We start from the raw sequence: 16630 nt of genomic DNA, 5'->3' as shown, positions 1-16630 counted from the left end.
AAACCTTCGCGAGAGTTCAATTCAGGCAACTAAAAAACAAATTAGCACTCTATTGCGATGCCAAAAATTTCCCTCCCCAAAACTTTGCATCAGGAAAGAATGGTTCCATTCCAAAATTGTCCGAGTATTGAGTATCCAGGTTTAGCCTTCCAAAAAGTTTCTCAGGAACAAAAACTTTAAAAAACACACGTGCTCACTCTGCAAACGGCTTACAATTCAGAATAAAATGATTGACTTCTTAGTTTTATCGGCTTCTGGGAAATTAAAAAAAACTCAAATACTGACACAATGCTCTCTTCAAATATCCAACATTCAATCTTTGAAGAAGAAAGTTATGTAAGATGAGTACAAATTATATTTATATTCAAAAGGATATTCTACATAGATCCATATAGAATTTAAAAAGGCTGGAGAAATTCTTTTTCTATTTGGTCATATGTTGACCGCAAAGTGAAAACTCAATGATTTCAGGTCTCGCTTCACGACTGAGCGTGACAACTCTTCAAAGGCGCCTATCTTGTGGATAGAAGTGATCAAATTGGTCCAAATAGCCGAGGAAGTTTCGCTCTTTTCGCCTTTCGGTCCACTGGCCTGGGCCTGCATGTTTAAGGCCACCAGGAAGTGTTCTATCGCTTCTTTGTGTGAGTGTAAATTCTGACAGGCTACTCCTAGGTTGAATCTGGCCCTGATGTAGCCTGGGCGAAGATTGAGGGCATTTCGGTAGGCGCTAAAACAATTACATCGTACAAACAAAAATGTGACCAGTCCTGGTTTTGTCATCATTGGCAAAAAACAGTATGGCAGAACCACTAAATTTGAAAATCTTATTTGCATAGACTTTCAACGGTAAACTTGAATCAGATGATTGTTACAACTAATTATACGAGCTCTGGAACGAGATACCGAACCTGCAATACAGCCAATTGAAAGCAAAAAGTCTTGAAACCTTCAATACTAGAGAGGCGAAGAAGCTAAGAAGAAAAACCTGACAAGCAGCTGAGCATAATTAGCAAGATAAATTTACAGAAATGGACACAAAAAAACATTAAATTTGGCTAAAAAATTTGCACTTTGTTATTTTTGCCTATATTGTGGAACGAAATAGCGGAACGAAATTGTTTAAGAACAATTTTACCAGGCAATACTTTCTTTTGCGATTAAAAGTTTTAGAAAATCCACTAACGCTCTGTTATGTACGTTGTATAAGCAAAGCAATTAAGCAAGACGATAAAACGATAGACAGCTGGAAAATAGTTGATCAATTCAAGTAAACCAAAATATCTCTTTTTTAAAGCTTTTCTGCATTAGTGTTTCAAACTAAAAAGTATAAGAATTTCAAAGATCTTTAAAGCTGGAAACTTTTTTGATACACCTAAGCTCAGTTAAGAGAAAGGATTGCAAGCGAACTTTTCCTTCCGCTTGAAAATCCATTTTTTTCATCTGCCTGGAAACAGTTGAAAAAAATGCACGTGAACACAAGCATACTGTTTCTTAAAGATCTGCTAAAACTATATATGATCTTAACGCTTTTATGCCTAACATAATTTGAGAAAACTGGAGTAAGAGGTTGTTTATTCGAACGGGAAAAAACTGAAGTAAAACAGCAAAAATTAGTTTTTTTTGAGCCATCTCTACTTTCATATTTGGACAGTGTGATTTGCCTTTACTTTAGCAAATTAATTTGAATGGAAAAAAAAAATCAAAAGCCAAACCATCTGAAGTCCAATTTTCGCGTAACTTTTATCACGACCTATATAAATGACTTCACCACGTTCATTTGCACTTAAAAACTGCAAACGAATATTGAAGTAAAATTCATTCACGTTTGTTCGTGCCACTTGCAGTTTTTTAACAAAACAATTTGCACCTGAAAGAAACCAAAATCACACCGCTCAAATAAATATACTTTAGCGTGAAAAATTTCAAACTCTAATCTCCGAAAACACCGGACATGTCGAATCAGTGTAAATACACGTAAAACATCAACTCTCCCTCGTAAAAACAGATTGTACCTGAAAGAAACCAAAAATCACATCAATAAAATTATAATTGAGATTGAACAATGTTTAACTTTTTCCAGAAAAAAACCAGGCAACTCGAATCAGTCAGAATGGTGGAACCAGATCTAAACTACATTTTATTATTGGTTATAAATTGGATATTTTATCACTATAAAATATTTAATATTAACCAATCATGATCCATCTAACTAACAACCCACTTATTTGCAAGTGCTGAAATTACTTGTAATTTCAGCACCAGAGAGATTTGAATTTAACTTAGAAATTAGTTACCTCTCCAATAGACCTTCTAGCAATCGCAAAAAGCCAGTATACTCTAGATCTATTGAGCCTAGCAGAGACTAGGTTAAACACCCTGAGACTAGTAGATATAAGAGTAAGATTAGGATCGGTATTAGACTAAGAAGTTGCACGAATCTATCCGGCCGAAAATAAGATAGCGTGACGAGCAGACGGTGTACCCTATCCGAAATTACTCTATGAGTTAAACCTCGGTCATAACTCAATACACATCATTCATTAACTCTTAAAATTAGTTTCAATTACGTTACCTGATTGCTTCTTCGCTCCGATCTCCATTTGCGAGACATGCTCCGAGTCGATTCCAAAGTAATGCATTCTTCGGATCCAGGCCAACACATTGCCTAAAAAGATTGCCTGGTTATTTCTAAATATTAAACTTGTTCGTGGAAATGATAATATAATTAAACTGTCGAATAAAATTCGAAAGCACAGGACAAACTGAGTATCACTACAACAAACTGGCTTTTGTCAACTAGCTTATTTTCTAATTTTACAACATTAATTCTTCAAACTTCAAGTCCAAATCCACTTCATCAATATCGATCAATTGAACTAGTATTTTTTTATTTTTCATTCAGGGGCGGAACTTTTTTTAGGTCGACTAAATTGATTTTCCGAGCTCTCCTAAAGCACTAAAAAGACGCTGTTTAGGCCGTTTTTGGGCACTTTTTGGAAAATTTTGACCAAAAAATCGCATCTTTTGGGCGCGCGCTCCCACCTCACAATTAGTATATATTGGCGCTTTAGCAAAATTTTAGGGTCGGTCGGCCAGAAATTCATTTCTTAAAAAACAACCAAAGGGGGGACCCTTTGGGTCGGCAGGGGGTCGAATCCCTGAGCGGGGGGGGGCGTCCGCCCCCTCCCCTTAATCCGCCCCTGTTTTCATTTATTTAGCTTGTCATATCTAGTTGATTACCTGAAAATATTGGCCGCGGTGGCGTAGTCATTGCGCACACAGTTCAAAATACCGACAGCTGTCAGCACATTCACATCTTGAGGCGACACCATCAGTGCCTGTTCAAACAACTTCAACAGATCCTCCGACTTGGACTGAAACCGGAAGAGAGAGGAGACCGACAGAGGAGACCTACTGTCCTCTTGTGGTTCCTCCAAGGTTAATGTCGGGATCCCAGAAAACGTGGAATTTTTCTGCAGCCACAGTTCCAAAGTGTCCACTGCTCTAGCCATATCTCCTGAGATAACAAATAGATCAGCAATAAAGAATGAATAATTCTCGTCAAAAACTGAATAATTTTTGGGGGTTGCTCTACCGATTGCGTGGCGTACTAACGACAGCACAACTAATTAAAACCTATTTCAGTCACATTCAGCCGGTACTGCAACATGGGGTTATAGTGTACGGCACAGCTAATAAATTATCACTACAAAAACTTGAAACGAAACAAAACCAAATTCTGATAATATTTTTAAGAAAACGGAGATATCAGTCAGTAGCATATTATAAAGAAACCTACAAGATATGCTTGCTCAGTGAAAGAATTGCACATATACGAGGTATTCAAAACTAAGGCGTATGGGCCGTTTATTTCTTCCAGCCAATTCTGACAACCTCAAAGAAAGCTGGTGACTGAGAGTCTAAAAAATTCAATAAAGTGGTCTGTCTGAAAAACCAAATAAACGGAGACCAATTTGTCTCGACACTAAATTTGATTAGACTTGACGAGTTTATTTCAATTACGATTTGTCACCTAACTCTATCGCCCTTTTGAAAAGTGTAAAAGAACAAGGATACCAAAAATGATTGAAACTTTCAAAAAAAAAATACATCACGTTGAAGTTCTTTGAACTTCAAATAATGTTGATAAATGGCACATTTAGAGAGCTAATTTTTAAATTTCGCTGGGAATTCAGAGAGTTAAAGTCCATTTTAAAAACAGGAAGTCATTCACGTTTTTGTGACTTTTTCACGTTTGCTGGTCGATATTAGAGTGTGCCTTCTTTTTCAGAAATGAAATGAAGAAAGCTTAAAAACAAATCAAATTTGAGCTTGAAAAATTTTGTTGTCTTTTTCCTGAAAAAAAAACGAATAAACAAAAAATCATCAAGAGTCTTGATTGAAGACCTATATACGTGAAAATCACTTCATTCTGTTACACTTTAAAAAAGTTACCTTCATTAGTGTAGCTGGCAGACAGTGCCATTAGCGCCTCCAGATTGTTCTCGTTCAGCTGAAGTGTCTCGTTCAGGGCTCTGATGGCCGCTTCGTCGTTCTCGTTCTCTGTTTGGGCCACTCCCAGGTAGAACCACGCTCGCTCCTTCTCTTCCGACTGTTTCACTGCTTCTTCGAACAGCAGAACTGCGTTGGGAATGTCGCCTGCTTTTAACCTGAACGGTCGACTTTAATTTGAATTCGAAGATTTTTTTTTTAATTTCAGAAGACTGCAATTTTTTTACCTGCAACAAAACTACCCAAAAAAATTTCAACAAGACTACCTACCAACTTTTTTTACCTGCAAATAGAAAAAAAATTGTTATCTGGAACAAGCCTACGAAAAATTGGTGCTGCAACAATACTTCAAACAATTTGCTCAAATTAGAGATTCGTCCAAAAACACGTAGTCAGGTGCCGCTACTAGTCAAATTTTGGCTTTAAAAACAATGCTAATCACTGTGCAAAAAAAATTAACATAGATGTTCACGGATGTTCTAAGCCACCAACCGCTCAATTCCTTTCTGCAGTGCGTCTTCCACGCCTTCAAATGGATTCTCCTCATTGAACCTGTATCTGTTCACGTGGTCCAAATAGTCCCCACCCCTTCCTCCTGCTCCGAACATGATGGCCTCGTCTTCCTCTGACATCCAGGCCGACTCCATCTGTTCACGCAGTGTGTTGTTAGTCTGCTGTTCCTCGTACTTCTTCAGAATATTCTGCCACTCTTGTTCCAGGTTGTCAAATATCTCAGCTGTAGACGCGCCATCTTCTAAAAATTATATATTTCAAAGAAGTAACTACTGCAGAAATATCGGGGCTAGCTATCAAAAATTAGCTCTTTTCCAGTTACCTTTTGATTGTTTCTACAACTCAATTCAAGATATTCAACACAGTACTTATTGCAACGGCACATATTGCAATAGAAAGAATCAGAGTGAAAAAACAAACCGATTTTAACAACATCGATTAATTTAAAATGCCACATGTATCATCTTCTGGAAAAAAAACTTCCGCTCTTTTATAAAGAAAAACACTAAATGCGAAAATGCCAGCTAGCCAAAATAAATTAAATAGCACAATTAGGTAATTACTGTTTGTTTTTCTCTGGAAAAATCCAAAATTAATTGCTAATCCAAACTTAAATGCACTCACAACCCCAATGAGAATCTTTAAATTCGTAGAACTAACCCTGCGTTTGTCCTTCCGCCTCCGACCAGGCTGATTCAAAACCATCTTGATCACTTTTCCGACCATCATTCGTACTTTCATCTTCCTGGGAAGAAGAGAACTGATCAGCCCACTTTTCCGCATTGCCTCGCTCATTCTGATTGGTAGACCTGATAACTTGAGGTAAGCGATGAAGAAGAGGAGCAGATCTAAAGTCCCGTCCGAAATAGATGACAGGTGGATGTGGCCTCGAAAGGGATCCAGTAAAAGATACAAACTCATTTGACCATTGAGAGGCAGGGATAACAAAAGCACCTGCAATGACAACGGAATAAGCACACTTAACAGCGAAGAAATATTTGATGGATAGAAAAAGAAGATTAATTTATCCAAGAGTATAAATTACATAACAAACAAAATACTGATAATACGAAACCCTTGGAAAGGGTAGATAACGAGATCAGCTGATCTGCTCTATGTCTACTCATGAAAAAGGGATATCAAAAAACCCCACGCACGTTAGCTCCTTTCTGTCCCCCGCTCCACATGACATAATTTTGAGTCATAGTAAATTTTTGTCGGCTTGACTGACTCAAATAATATTTAGAGTGAGGAGTAATTACCAAATACAAACATATTTAAGAAACTTTGTATAACTATCAGTTATATCATCAAAAAATGACGAACATGAGATGCCGGGATGGGACATCTTGGATAGACTCCTTGAAAACAACTTCAGTAGAGCTCCAAACAATAATTTGAACAAATCTTTACCAAACCCTTTTGAAGAACACTTCAAATAAACGATTTACTTCTAATTATTCTCGTAGTAAACACTTAATTAACTAAGGATGCAATTAGGTATTTTTGAACTACATTGACAACTGCTGGTCTTAAAAAACATTAAACTACATAAAATTTCCTTCAAGGCGCTCCAATAAATGTCTAATTGGACTTACGAGGACAATCGTAAGATGCTTACCACTTGACGACAATCTACTGCTAGCATTTTGATTAGATTGTGTAGCCAAAAACTCATCTACAAAATCGTCGATTCCGATTTGTCCAGTATTTTCTGTCACTGATTGGTTCTGTGGCTGCAGACTTGATGAGTTAAGTACCAAAACTGGTTGGGATGACAAATTAGCTTCTAAATTTGAGGACGAAGATGAGGAAATTGCAACTTTCCTTCGCACAACAGACCTGTAAAATATTTAATTAGTTTTGTCAGTATTTGTTGTTCCGACTTTCGATACGAAAGTAACGGAATATTTGTGCTCGGGTGGGTTTTTTTTCTTCAGACAAATTTCGACTTTTTAACTAGCCATTTTTGACGGAATTTTTTAATATCATTCGAAAGGTATTGTTGTCCTGAGCTCAAATTTGAAAAGATATTTCACCTGTGATCATTTTTCGTAAAGTTACGGGGGTTTAAAGATAGCCATTTTGGCCAATTTAAGACAATTAACGCGCGATATATTTCGCGCTATTAACGCGTAAGCGGAGAGTTAATCCGTCTTAGAAATCGTTCCAAATTGGTTAAAAAAGCTTATTTGCCATAAATGGTGTGTTACAAGGAGCAAAATTTATCCTTTTGTACTTTATATGGCGTGGGGGGTGATGATTTTCATTAAAAAAATTTCAAATTTTCGAAGAAAAAAATTTTTCATTTTGTTTTATTTCATTGAACTTTTTAATGTTATTACTGCTCCATAAACCTTAAAAGGCAGTCGGAACATTCAGGGCTTCGCCCTGATACGAGCAGTCTTGTTTGATTTTGTTGATACCATGTTGCGTACTTGTTTGGAGAAATAAATTCATTCTTGCTTTCTGGTACAGAAATATAAAAAACCTTTATTAGATCTAAAACATACAAAAGCAAAAATAACATTGTTTTAGAAGTTTAATATTGCTTAATACTATTTTTTCTCAAGATTTCAGAACTCATTCGTTGACCTGATTCAAAAACCGGTTCTTAATATTGAAAATGATTCCGTGAAATCTTCGAATAAAAACGGTGACATTTCATCTAACCTGCTACCATGGGGTCCATCTGCCGTCGACGTCTGGGCTAACTTGATTAGACTGTTGTTGCCCAAACAGTCTGCATCGAACAGGGATTTCTCTACTGAAGATGACATGTCTCTACTTGTCAATCAAAAACGAAGAAGGACAAAAAGCACGACTAAGTGTGCTTCAAATTTAAATCAGCGATAAACAACTTCCGCCATTCAAGACATCTGAAATATGAATATTCGAAGAGTAAATTCATTGAACCACAAACGCTTATACAAGTTCTCTTGTAATGACAATATATAACATAAGCCATAGTGAGTTAGGAGATCCTCACTTCATAGCACTTTGTGCACCAATACTGCATTTGCAAGCATCGACAGGCAGACTTTCTCTTTCACCAGCTTTTCGCTTTGTCTTAATTTTAAGACAATATAATCTTTTTTAAAAATTCATATATTTATTATGATCGCCTTTTTTCGGATAAGTTTTTATTTTTTGATAATTTTATAAACAGATTCGATTAATAACAAGCAGCGCAGAAAGCATTATCATGACCAAGATCTTGTACTTTGAAAGGATTAAACCCTAGGTTAGACCTTAAACTTGGTTTTTGGCCGGCGAGTGCTTATTCTGGCTTGTTTTGAATGCCGTCGACAACGACATTTTAGCCGTTAAATCGATGCGTAGCCGCATTCCCGGATAACCGAAAAAAATATTAAGATAATTAGCAAATCAAGAAATAAGGCTAAAAAAGCAAACTCGACACAAAAATTGAACACTTCTTATTCGAAAGATTAAAATATGTTATATTTTCTAAACAAAGCTAACAAAAATTCAATTAACTACAAATATTATCTGAAAGCTTGCTTTTATGAAATTACATAACAAAGTGCGCCTACTTGGAAACGCAAAGTTTCTTTAGGCTATATGGGATCATTTTTTTTCCAGCTATTCGGTAACAATTTTTTTTCAGTCAACAGGGAACAAATTTTTTCCCATATCCGATAACAAAATTTTTCGGCTATACGGGAAGAAATTTCCTTTCGGTTAACCAGTAAAAAGCAACAGTATTAAATAAGTGTATTGCCAAAAAAGTCTCAAAACTGCAACGTAACTGCCTGTCGCAAGAAATTTTGTCAAAATTTAGATCTTCATAGCGTTTTGGTATATCACTAACTTAGTCGATCTAATAAAAAAGCGCCATAAAAATTGCGATTGCTTTAACGCAATATCCACCCTACGCCAGAAACCCCAATTTTAACGCATTAACCCAAAAAAAGATGACGGTCTAGGAGTTTGTATGTAATAATTTGAAAAATAAAAAATTAAACGCAAGCACACAAACTTTGCACGCAATTGACTGGAAACTGTGGAATAAAACTTTGTATGAATTATGCATATCAAAAAAAAATCGCGAAATATACGGAGTTGGAAAATTTCTGAAAAGTAATTTTTTATTATAGTTCTGTCGTATGTAACAAATAGCTTTTTTTGCTTCAATTGATGACTCACAAAAGCATCAGCTGTGTTAAATCACTAAAAATCAAATTTCAAAGCTCATATACAGCCAATATGTAACAGTGCCAATCCTCCTGATTCAGCAACCAACAATGAACACTTTTGAGCCAATACAGGCGGGACTTTCAATTGCGACTTAGGTTAGAAACCACGGGTCCCACGGTATTTTCAATTTAAAAATCCCAGACATTTCCCGGTTTTCCCTGACATTCGCTGAACAAATTCCCTGACTTTTGCACAACGATGTGCCTCTATATTCAAGAAATATTTCCATGAAAAAAAATCAGTTCGTTCACAGATTTAACATTTTCTGCTCAATTTCCAAATCCAACATTTCTTTGTACTGTTTCACTTATTGGTCGATTGTTTGGCGTTTCTTTTGCAAAGCCGAAAGTTCGCTCATAATCTTCCGCTTCTCAGAACAAACTGCTTCCTTCTGTGTATGATTCTTTTGGTCAGTTTTAAAGGCTTTTTCATAGCGTTGCCGACAACCTTTTTTTGCATCCATCATACGTTTGTCCACCAAATCACGGGACAACTGCTTCCCAGAATGAGGGATCCAATCGTGTACAGTTCTCTGGGCTATGACTGTGTGCTCCATCATGTGCGCTCAATGCAAAGTTGCGCTCTGTGCGCCTTCATGTGCTCTTAATCTCTTCGTTTTGTGACAGCTTCATTGCGGTAAATGAAAAAATGATTGCCCCAGAAAAAAAAACAACCAAAAAATTGAACGATCAAGAAATTGACTGTGCGCTCTTACGACTGTTCGGCAGGCTGATGAGGATTCTCAGTCGAAGGTTCGCCTTCCGGTACAGCCGGGGTGAAAAATGGTCCCTCTGTACGTCGTAGCCTCAGTGCGTATTGGTGCTTTTTAGCCTTTGCGTGACTTTTCAAAGCTCGTTTGCCCATATTGCTCAACTGAAATGGTTTTCCGCGACATTTGCCGAGAACGGGTCATTTGGAACGCGCTTGATTCAATCTGCAAAATCTGGGAAGTTGCTAGGATTTTCCCATTCGAGACAGTAATGCGTTTTCCTGCTTGACATTAATCTCAATCTGAAAATAGGTACCAACATGATTATATGCTACTAAAGGTCATTAGCAGGCCTTGACTCGAATTCCCTGATTTCCCTGACAGTTTTTTTAATTCCCTGACATTTCCCGGTTTTCCCTGACGCGTGGGACCTCTGAGAAACAAATTTGCATCGTACCATTACAATGAGCTAAGCCAGTAATTGAAAATTGATGCAAGAATTTAACGTTTTTGAACGATTAATAATCAGCTTTGAGCAAATCAAATTTTTTTGACTATCAGGAAGCAAAAACGATTTCGGCTATCCGGGAACAAAAAAACTTTTCGGCTCTCCGAGAACAAAATTACGAATTTGTTTTTCGTCTAGCCTGCTCCGCGAAAGGCCACCGTTAAAACGAGTTTCATTAAATGTCTGTAGATTTCAAATTTATGCAATGCAAGTTTATTAATGTTCACAGACAAGTTGTGAAATCCAGAGCCCAACATTTGCCAAAATTTTGATTAGGCATCATTTGATAAAAAAAGCTTGGTAACACTATTTATATAACATAGGCGCTACGCGCAATACACCGAAGGCATAGAAACTGAAGCAAAAACCAAACAACTTGAACAACTAATAATTGAAGAATAACAGTTCTAGAACAAAAAATCGTACTAATACATGTATACACCAAAATTTTGCTATATCGAGAAAGAGCCTGAAATAACAGTTCTAGAACTAAAAATCGTACTAACACATGTATAGGTTAAATTTTTGATATATCAACGAAGATCATAAAATAACACTTCTAGAACTAAAAATCGCACTAACACATGTATACACCAAAATTTTACTATATTGACAAAGAGCCTGAAATAACAGTTCGTGAGCTAAAAATCGTACGAACACATGTATACACCAAAATTTTGCTATATTGGCAAAGATCATGAAATAACAGTTCGAGAGCTAAAAATCGTACTAACACATGTATACGTCAAATTTTTGCTATATTGACAAAGATCATGGAATAACAGTTCTAGAGCTAAAAATCGTACTAACACATGTATACACCAAAATTTTGCTATATTGACAAAGATCATGGAATAACAGTTCGAGAACTAAAAATGGTACTAACACATGTATACAATAAAATTTTGATATATTGACAAAGATCATGAAATAACAGTTCGAGAACTAAAAATCGTAATAACACATGTATACACTAAAATTTTGATATATTGACATAGATCATAAAATAACAGTTCGAGAACTAAAAATGGTCTTAACACATGTATACGCTAAAATATTGCTATATTGACGAAGAGCCTGAAATAACAATTCTAGAGCTAAAATCGTACTAACACATGTATACACCAATATTTTGCTATATCGACAAAGAGCCTGAATAAACGTTGTAGAACTAAAAATCTTACTAACACATATATAAACCAAAATTTTGCTATATTGACAAAGAGCCTGAAATATTGACAAAGGACCTGAAATAACAATCGTAGAACTAAATGTCGTACTTAATATATAAATAAACAAAAGCAAAAGTGAAATGTACAAATAATTAAATAGACATGAAAAAATATATATGAACAAATAACCAAACAAACAGACCCATAATATGAATAAATGAAAATAAATAAATGAAATAAATACACATACATAAATAATAAAAGCAAAACTAAATGAAAGAAAGAATAATTAAATAAATATAGAAATAAATATCAACAAATAAACAAAACACACCTGATAAATAAATAAGCAATAAAAAAATAAATCAATACATAAATAAATAAATAAATACATAAATAAATACATAAATAAATAAATAAATAAATATATAAAAGCAAAAGTGAAATGTACAAATAATTAAATAGACATGAAAAAATATATATGAACAAATAACCAAACAAACAGACCCATAATATAAATAAATGAAAATAAATAAATTAAATAAATACACACGCAGAAATAATAAAAGCAAAACTAAATGAAAGAAAGAATAACTAAATAAATAAACAAAACACGTGATAAAAATAAACAAAAATAAATATGTACATACATAAATTATAAATAAATATAAGCAAACTAAACATAATTAAATAAATAGAATAACAGATAATTAAATAAATAAAGATGAACAAATAAAGAAACAAACATACGCAATCACGTGACATAGCGCGATATAGTCCAGCCCACATGATAATTGATAACTGTGGACGTTATTTGTCGACACTTGACAACAGACAACATTAAAAAAAAAACCCCGTTACACGATACCATAACACCTTGACTAAAGTCTTCGGTGTAACAAGAGTTATTAACATGAGGTTGTCCTCGTAATGTGATCTTGAAGCAGCTCAATGGCAATTCATTAATCAAAATTGACACCTTTTGGAAAATGTTTGCGAGTTCTTAAGATTGCAAGGGATTTAACAGAGCTTAAATAGTGTCTTTTCAAACAATTATATCACTGCCATGTTTGGTGATAATGGTCACCAAAACCATTGCTGTTCAACTTGCCTTAAAAGTATCGAGAATGCATCTCAAAAATCGGGTGTGTCATTTCGTCTCATCGCACACAGCCTGTATCTTGTTAGAACCTGACAAGATTCATGAAAAACAGGAAGAATTCAATTGATATGCTTAGTTGCAATGGAATTTACATTGATGGAAAATTAAACTCAGCTGGTCCTGACGTCAATTCAGAGCGGCTCTACAACCTTGAAAAAATACTTGGGCAATTCACCCAAGAATTGACAGAAATCAAGAAGTATCATTGAAAGGAAACTGATAAAACGCCCCAGTATTGATTGAAATATCAACTGATCCTAGAGTAAAACGAACTATTCCACCATTTTATAGAAACAGATATCACGAAAACTAGGGCGGACATCCAGACTAGGACAGAGATCAGCAAACTAGGACAGACATCCAAACAAAGAAAAATAACACACCAGCGTCTATCAATGCTGTTAGAAAGCAAACGCAGAGTAAATTCAATTCGGTAGCCAAGGAGCTTGTTACAATTGCTCGTCGAATACAAATTTATCTCGGAATGGCTCGCCAGAAACAACGACGGACGACATCATGGAGCATTGCATCAATATCGATACAGATTTACTTTCCATTAGAAAAAATCCAAACCAGAATCTCATTAGAGTTCATTTCATGCAGTTCTCAAATATGATATTAAAAATGTTGAGAAGGCCGAGTTTGCCCAAAGCAATATGATAGGAAAATATTGGCTGCACGGGATTAGCTTAAATCATAGCCGAAAAAATGACTTGACGACTCGATCGATATTTTGAACATGGTACTTGTAAATGGTCATTCAATTCAGAACAAAACAAATCATAGTGTATTGATATCTTATTGCTCTCTAATTACTTTTAAATTTTGAACATCTTAGAAACATGGATTGACTGTAATCCCTCCGAAGTTTAACATCTTCAATCAATGTATTGAAAACTCAAAATTATAAAGCTTCATATCTCCCCCAAGAACTCAGTGGGAATGGAGGTGGTGTTGCAGTAATCTACGCCAAGAGTCTAAAACATTATTTGATTGAAAACTTTCACTCACCAAACTGATTTCATCTCAGCTAGATTCAACATGAGGAAATCTTATTGCTTCAAAATATCGCCCTCCTGCTGCATCTCTGTGGTCTTTTATGACTAACTAAATAAGTTTCTCCCCAACTTGGCATCAGAACGTGACCAGGTTATCGTGATGGGGATCAAAGCATTCATTTCAAAAAAGATCACAATTAGATCGTAATGTGGTGTTAGAGGTATTTGCATGGACTCATCACAAGCTCATTTCTTTCAAACTAAATCCCCAAAGGAGCGTTGTTCATCGTAATTGGAAATCTGTCGCTCTCTTCATGTTTCAAGAAGACAGTTTAACTATGTTCTCCTTTGACAAGAAATCTAAATACGCACGGTGAATTTTACTCTCCAGAAGCAAAGCAAAAGTTTACCAAAAATCTTGTTCATTTTGACAATGAATTGACGGTTTTAAACGAGAAAAACCAAAAAGAGAAATGAGCTTCCGAATATCAAGACAAAGTGATGTCATAATAAAACAACAAAAATTAATGGATTTTCGAGAACTCTTTCACGAGAAAAATCCTGTTTCTACAGAGGCAAATTGAACAGATAGAAGCACAGAGCAATTCAGAAAGTTATTGGAATTAACCAATCAAAAACTTTACCCAGAGTGTATGCGACACGTTTTCTAAACTAATGTTTTCAATGCATTTCTTTCTTGAAAAAATAAATCAACTAGTGAAAACTCTGAACATTACTTATGCAATCACTGGTATGTTCACAGTAGAGTTTGGAAAGGTTCCCTCAATGAATTTGGAAATTTCATTCCAGTAGCTGAGCATGGGCGACAAGCACGATATCAATCGGTTTTCTGACGTTGCCTCTTCACTCTTGGCTAAGGGAAAAAATCAGGTTTCAAAGACATTTGCAAGACGTCAATCAAATTAGCGACGTTTCCATCATGCCAAAGTATCAGTTAAGCCCCGACCTGTTGAATAAATATCGGCAAATATCAAATCCTATTTTTCATGCCGAATTAATGGAACGTCTGGTGCATTCATAACTTTTGGATAGATGGCAATCTGCCTACCAAAATTTTCATTCATGTGAAACAGACCTATTGAGAGTGATAATGGATATCCGAAATAATTTAGGTCCAAATTCAAATAAAATCCTACTTGCACTTGACCTAGAAGCTGCGCTTGATGCTCCTGACCACATGTTGATGCTCCAACCAAATTATGCTTGTCCCAATTTGAAAATAAAAGTTGATCGAAATTTACCTTAGAAATTGGAGCAGTTTGTCGGAAAAAAAAACAAAGTGATTATCTACCAATAACAAACGGGGTGCCTCAAGGGTCAATTTTAGGGCTTCTTCTCTTCAATAATTATATGACTCCCCTTTGTGATATACTCGTGAAACTCGGACATCACTTTTCAAACCTATGGAGACGACACATTAATGAATTTCAAATGCTTAGGATCCAATTGCAGTCCACAAAGCATTAAAAATATTTTAAAGATAATATTTTAAATTCAAAACAAGAAAATTTCCTATTTGAAAACAAAACAGGTCCTGTCAGATTCTAGATAAGTGTGCAGAGACGCAAAGAAATTTGAATTTATCATGAACTGAACCTAAAATTACTCGATCGCTTTAATCGTTCTAAATTGAATGAAAATTCTAAAATTTTCAAAATTTTAAATAAGTTCTTCGAAACTGGGAAATTTTTTGAAAAATTTTTAATTCTGCAAATCAACACAGAAGAGGCTATTATTTCTTGGTATTATTAACTTGGTAAATCACTCGACCCACTCCGATAACTATTTGAGGTACTTGATTTTGCGAAGATAATAGAAAACAAAAAAGAAGAAAAAATTTGAACGCAACCGGACACAAAATTTCTTCCCATTTTCAATGGTCGAAACAATACTTTAAATGTCTAAATCTGAATACAATTTCTTGAAAAACAAATCAAAAATTAAACACAAGCAAAACGGAACTGCGTGCCACTTTCAATTAAACAGAACCCAAAAAATCTCAAGCAGACACATAATAAGTCAGAAAAAGGATTCATAAAAAAAACCTTAAACCTTGTCTCCTAGAACAAATAGATAAAATGCTTAAGCCACGCAATGGTTGTAAACTTAAAACAAACATGAAAAAAATTTTGCAGTAGAATGTGCGTTTAAACAACAAATTAGCTCTTATATCGTCTCATGAAACTGATGTCATCTTTTCTTACTAGAAAGAATAACAGGAAATGCAGTATACAAAAAAAACAATACGCTAGATGAAAATTAATTTTTTTATCACTTTTCTTAAATTCTTTTCTTCAATCCTTAGGGCAGCAACTTTCTGTGCTACTTGCACTGCAACTGGCTATTCTTGTTTTTTAACAAAAATTACTTGAATGTCGAAAAAATATACAGACAGCCTTTTAATCCATACCACACGACCAATCTGCTAGAAAAAAAAAAGAAAACATTCAAATGTATCAAGAATAGCCAGTTGCTTTTTATTCCCTTTTAAAATTAATTGTATGGGAGTAAAACTACATTTTCCGACTTGAGTAAAAATTTATCTTCATATCGCTTTTTTTAATAGTAATTAGACTTAAATCAAAACTTTCAAACTGGTTTCTCTCGACAGGAGAAAACTTTTTGCATGTCGTTAGATTGACAAACAGTGCTTTAAGATGGTATATCACTGCAACCATTCCGATGATTACTTTGCTACCTGATTTTGCAAAAAAAGCGTTAAGAAACAAGAAATGCCGGTTGGTGAGCAAGTAGCACTGAGTTCAAACCACATTCATAAATAAAAAATGTACGAAAATGTATTAAAAAATTACATTT

The 16630-nt window shown here is 35.0% G+C and overlaps 1 protein-coding gene across 1 annotated transcript in view; it reads right to left on the bottom strand.

Annotated features, from left to right (window-relative positions):
• Positions 1–286: 286 nt before the first annotated feature.
• LOC134847972 (peroxisomal targeting signal 1 receptor-like) overlaps positions 287–16630 on the bottom strand; it is a 199633-nt gene continuing 183289 nt past the window's right edge. Inside the window, exons 2-9 of the mRNA XM_063865284.1 lie at positions 7699–7906; positions 6647–6867; positions 5686–5979; positions 5005–5266; positions 4456–4670; positions 3241–3517; positions 2573–2665; positions 287–727 (exon numbers count right to left, since the gene is read on the bottom strand). Of these exons, the coding sequence (XP_063721354.1) occupies positions 433–727; positions 2573–2665; positions 3241–3517; positions 4456–4670; positions 5005–5266; positions 5686–5979; positions 6647–6867; positions 7699–7805 (1764 nt within the window). The 5' untranslated portion in view covers positions 7806–7906 and the 3' untranslated portion in view covers positions 287–432. The remainder of the gene's footprint in view (positions 728–2572; positions 2666–3240; positions 3518–4455; positions 4671–5004; positions 5267–5685; positions 5980–6646; positions 6868–7698; positions 7907–16630) is intronic.

This window comes from Symsagittifera roscoffensis, chromosome 6, assembly GCF_963678635.1.
Source record: "Symsagittifera roscoffensis chromosome 6, txSymRosc1.1, whole genome shotgun sequence".
NCBI classification, from domain to species: Eukaryota; Metazoa; Xenacoelomorpha; order Acoela; family Convolutidae; genus Symsagittifera; species Symsagittifera roscoffensis.
Note: the sequence above shows the minus strand (reverse complement) of the source record. Positions and strands in the feature narration are given on the sequence as shown.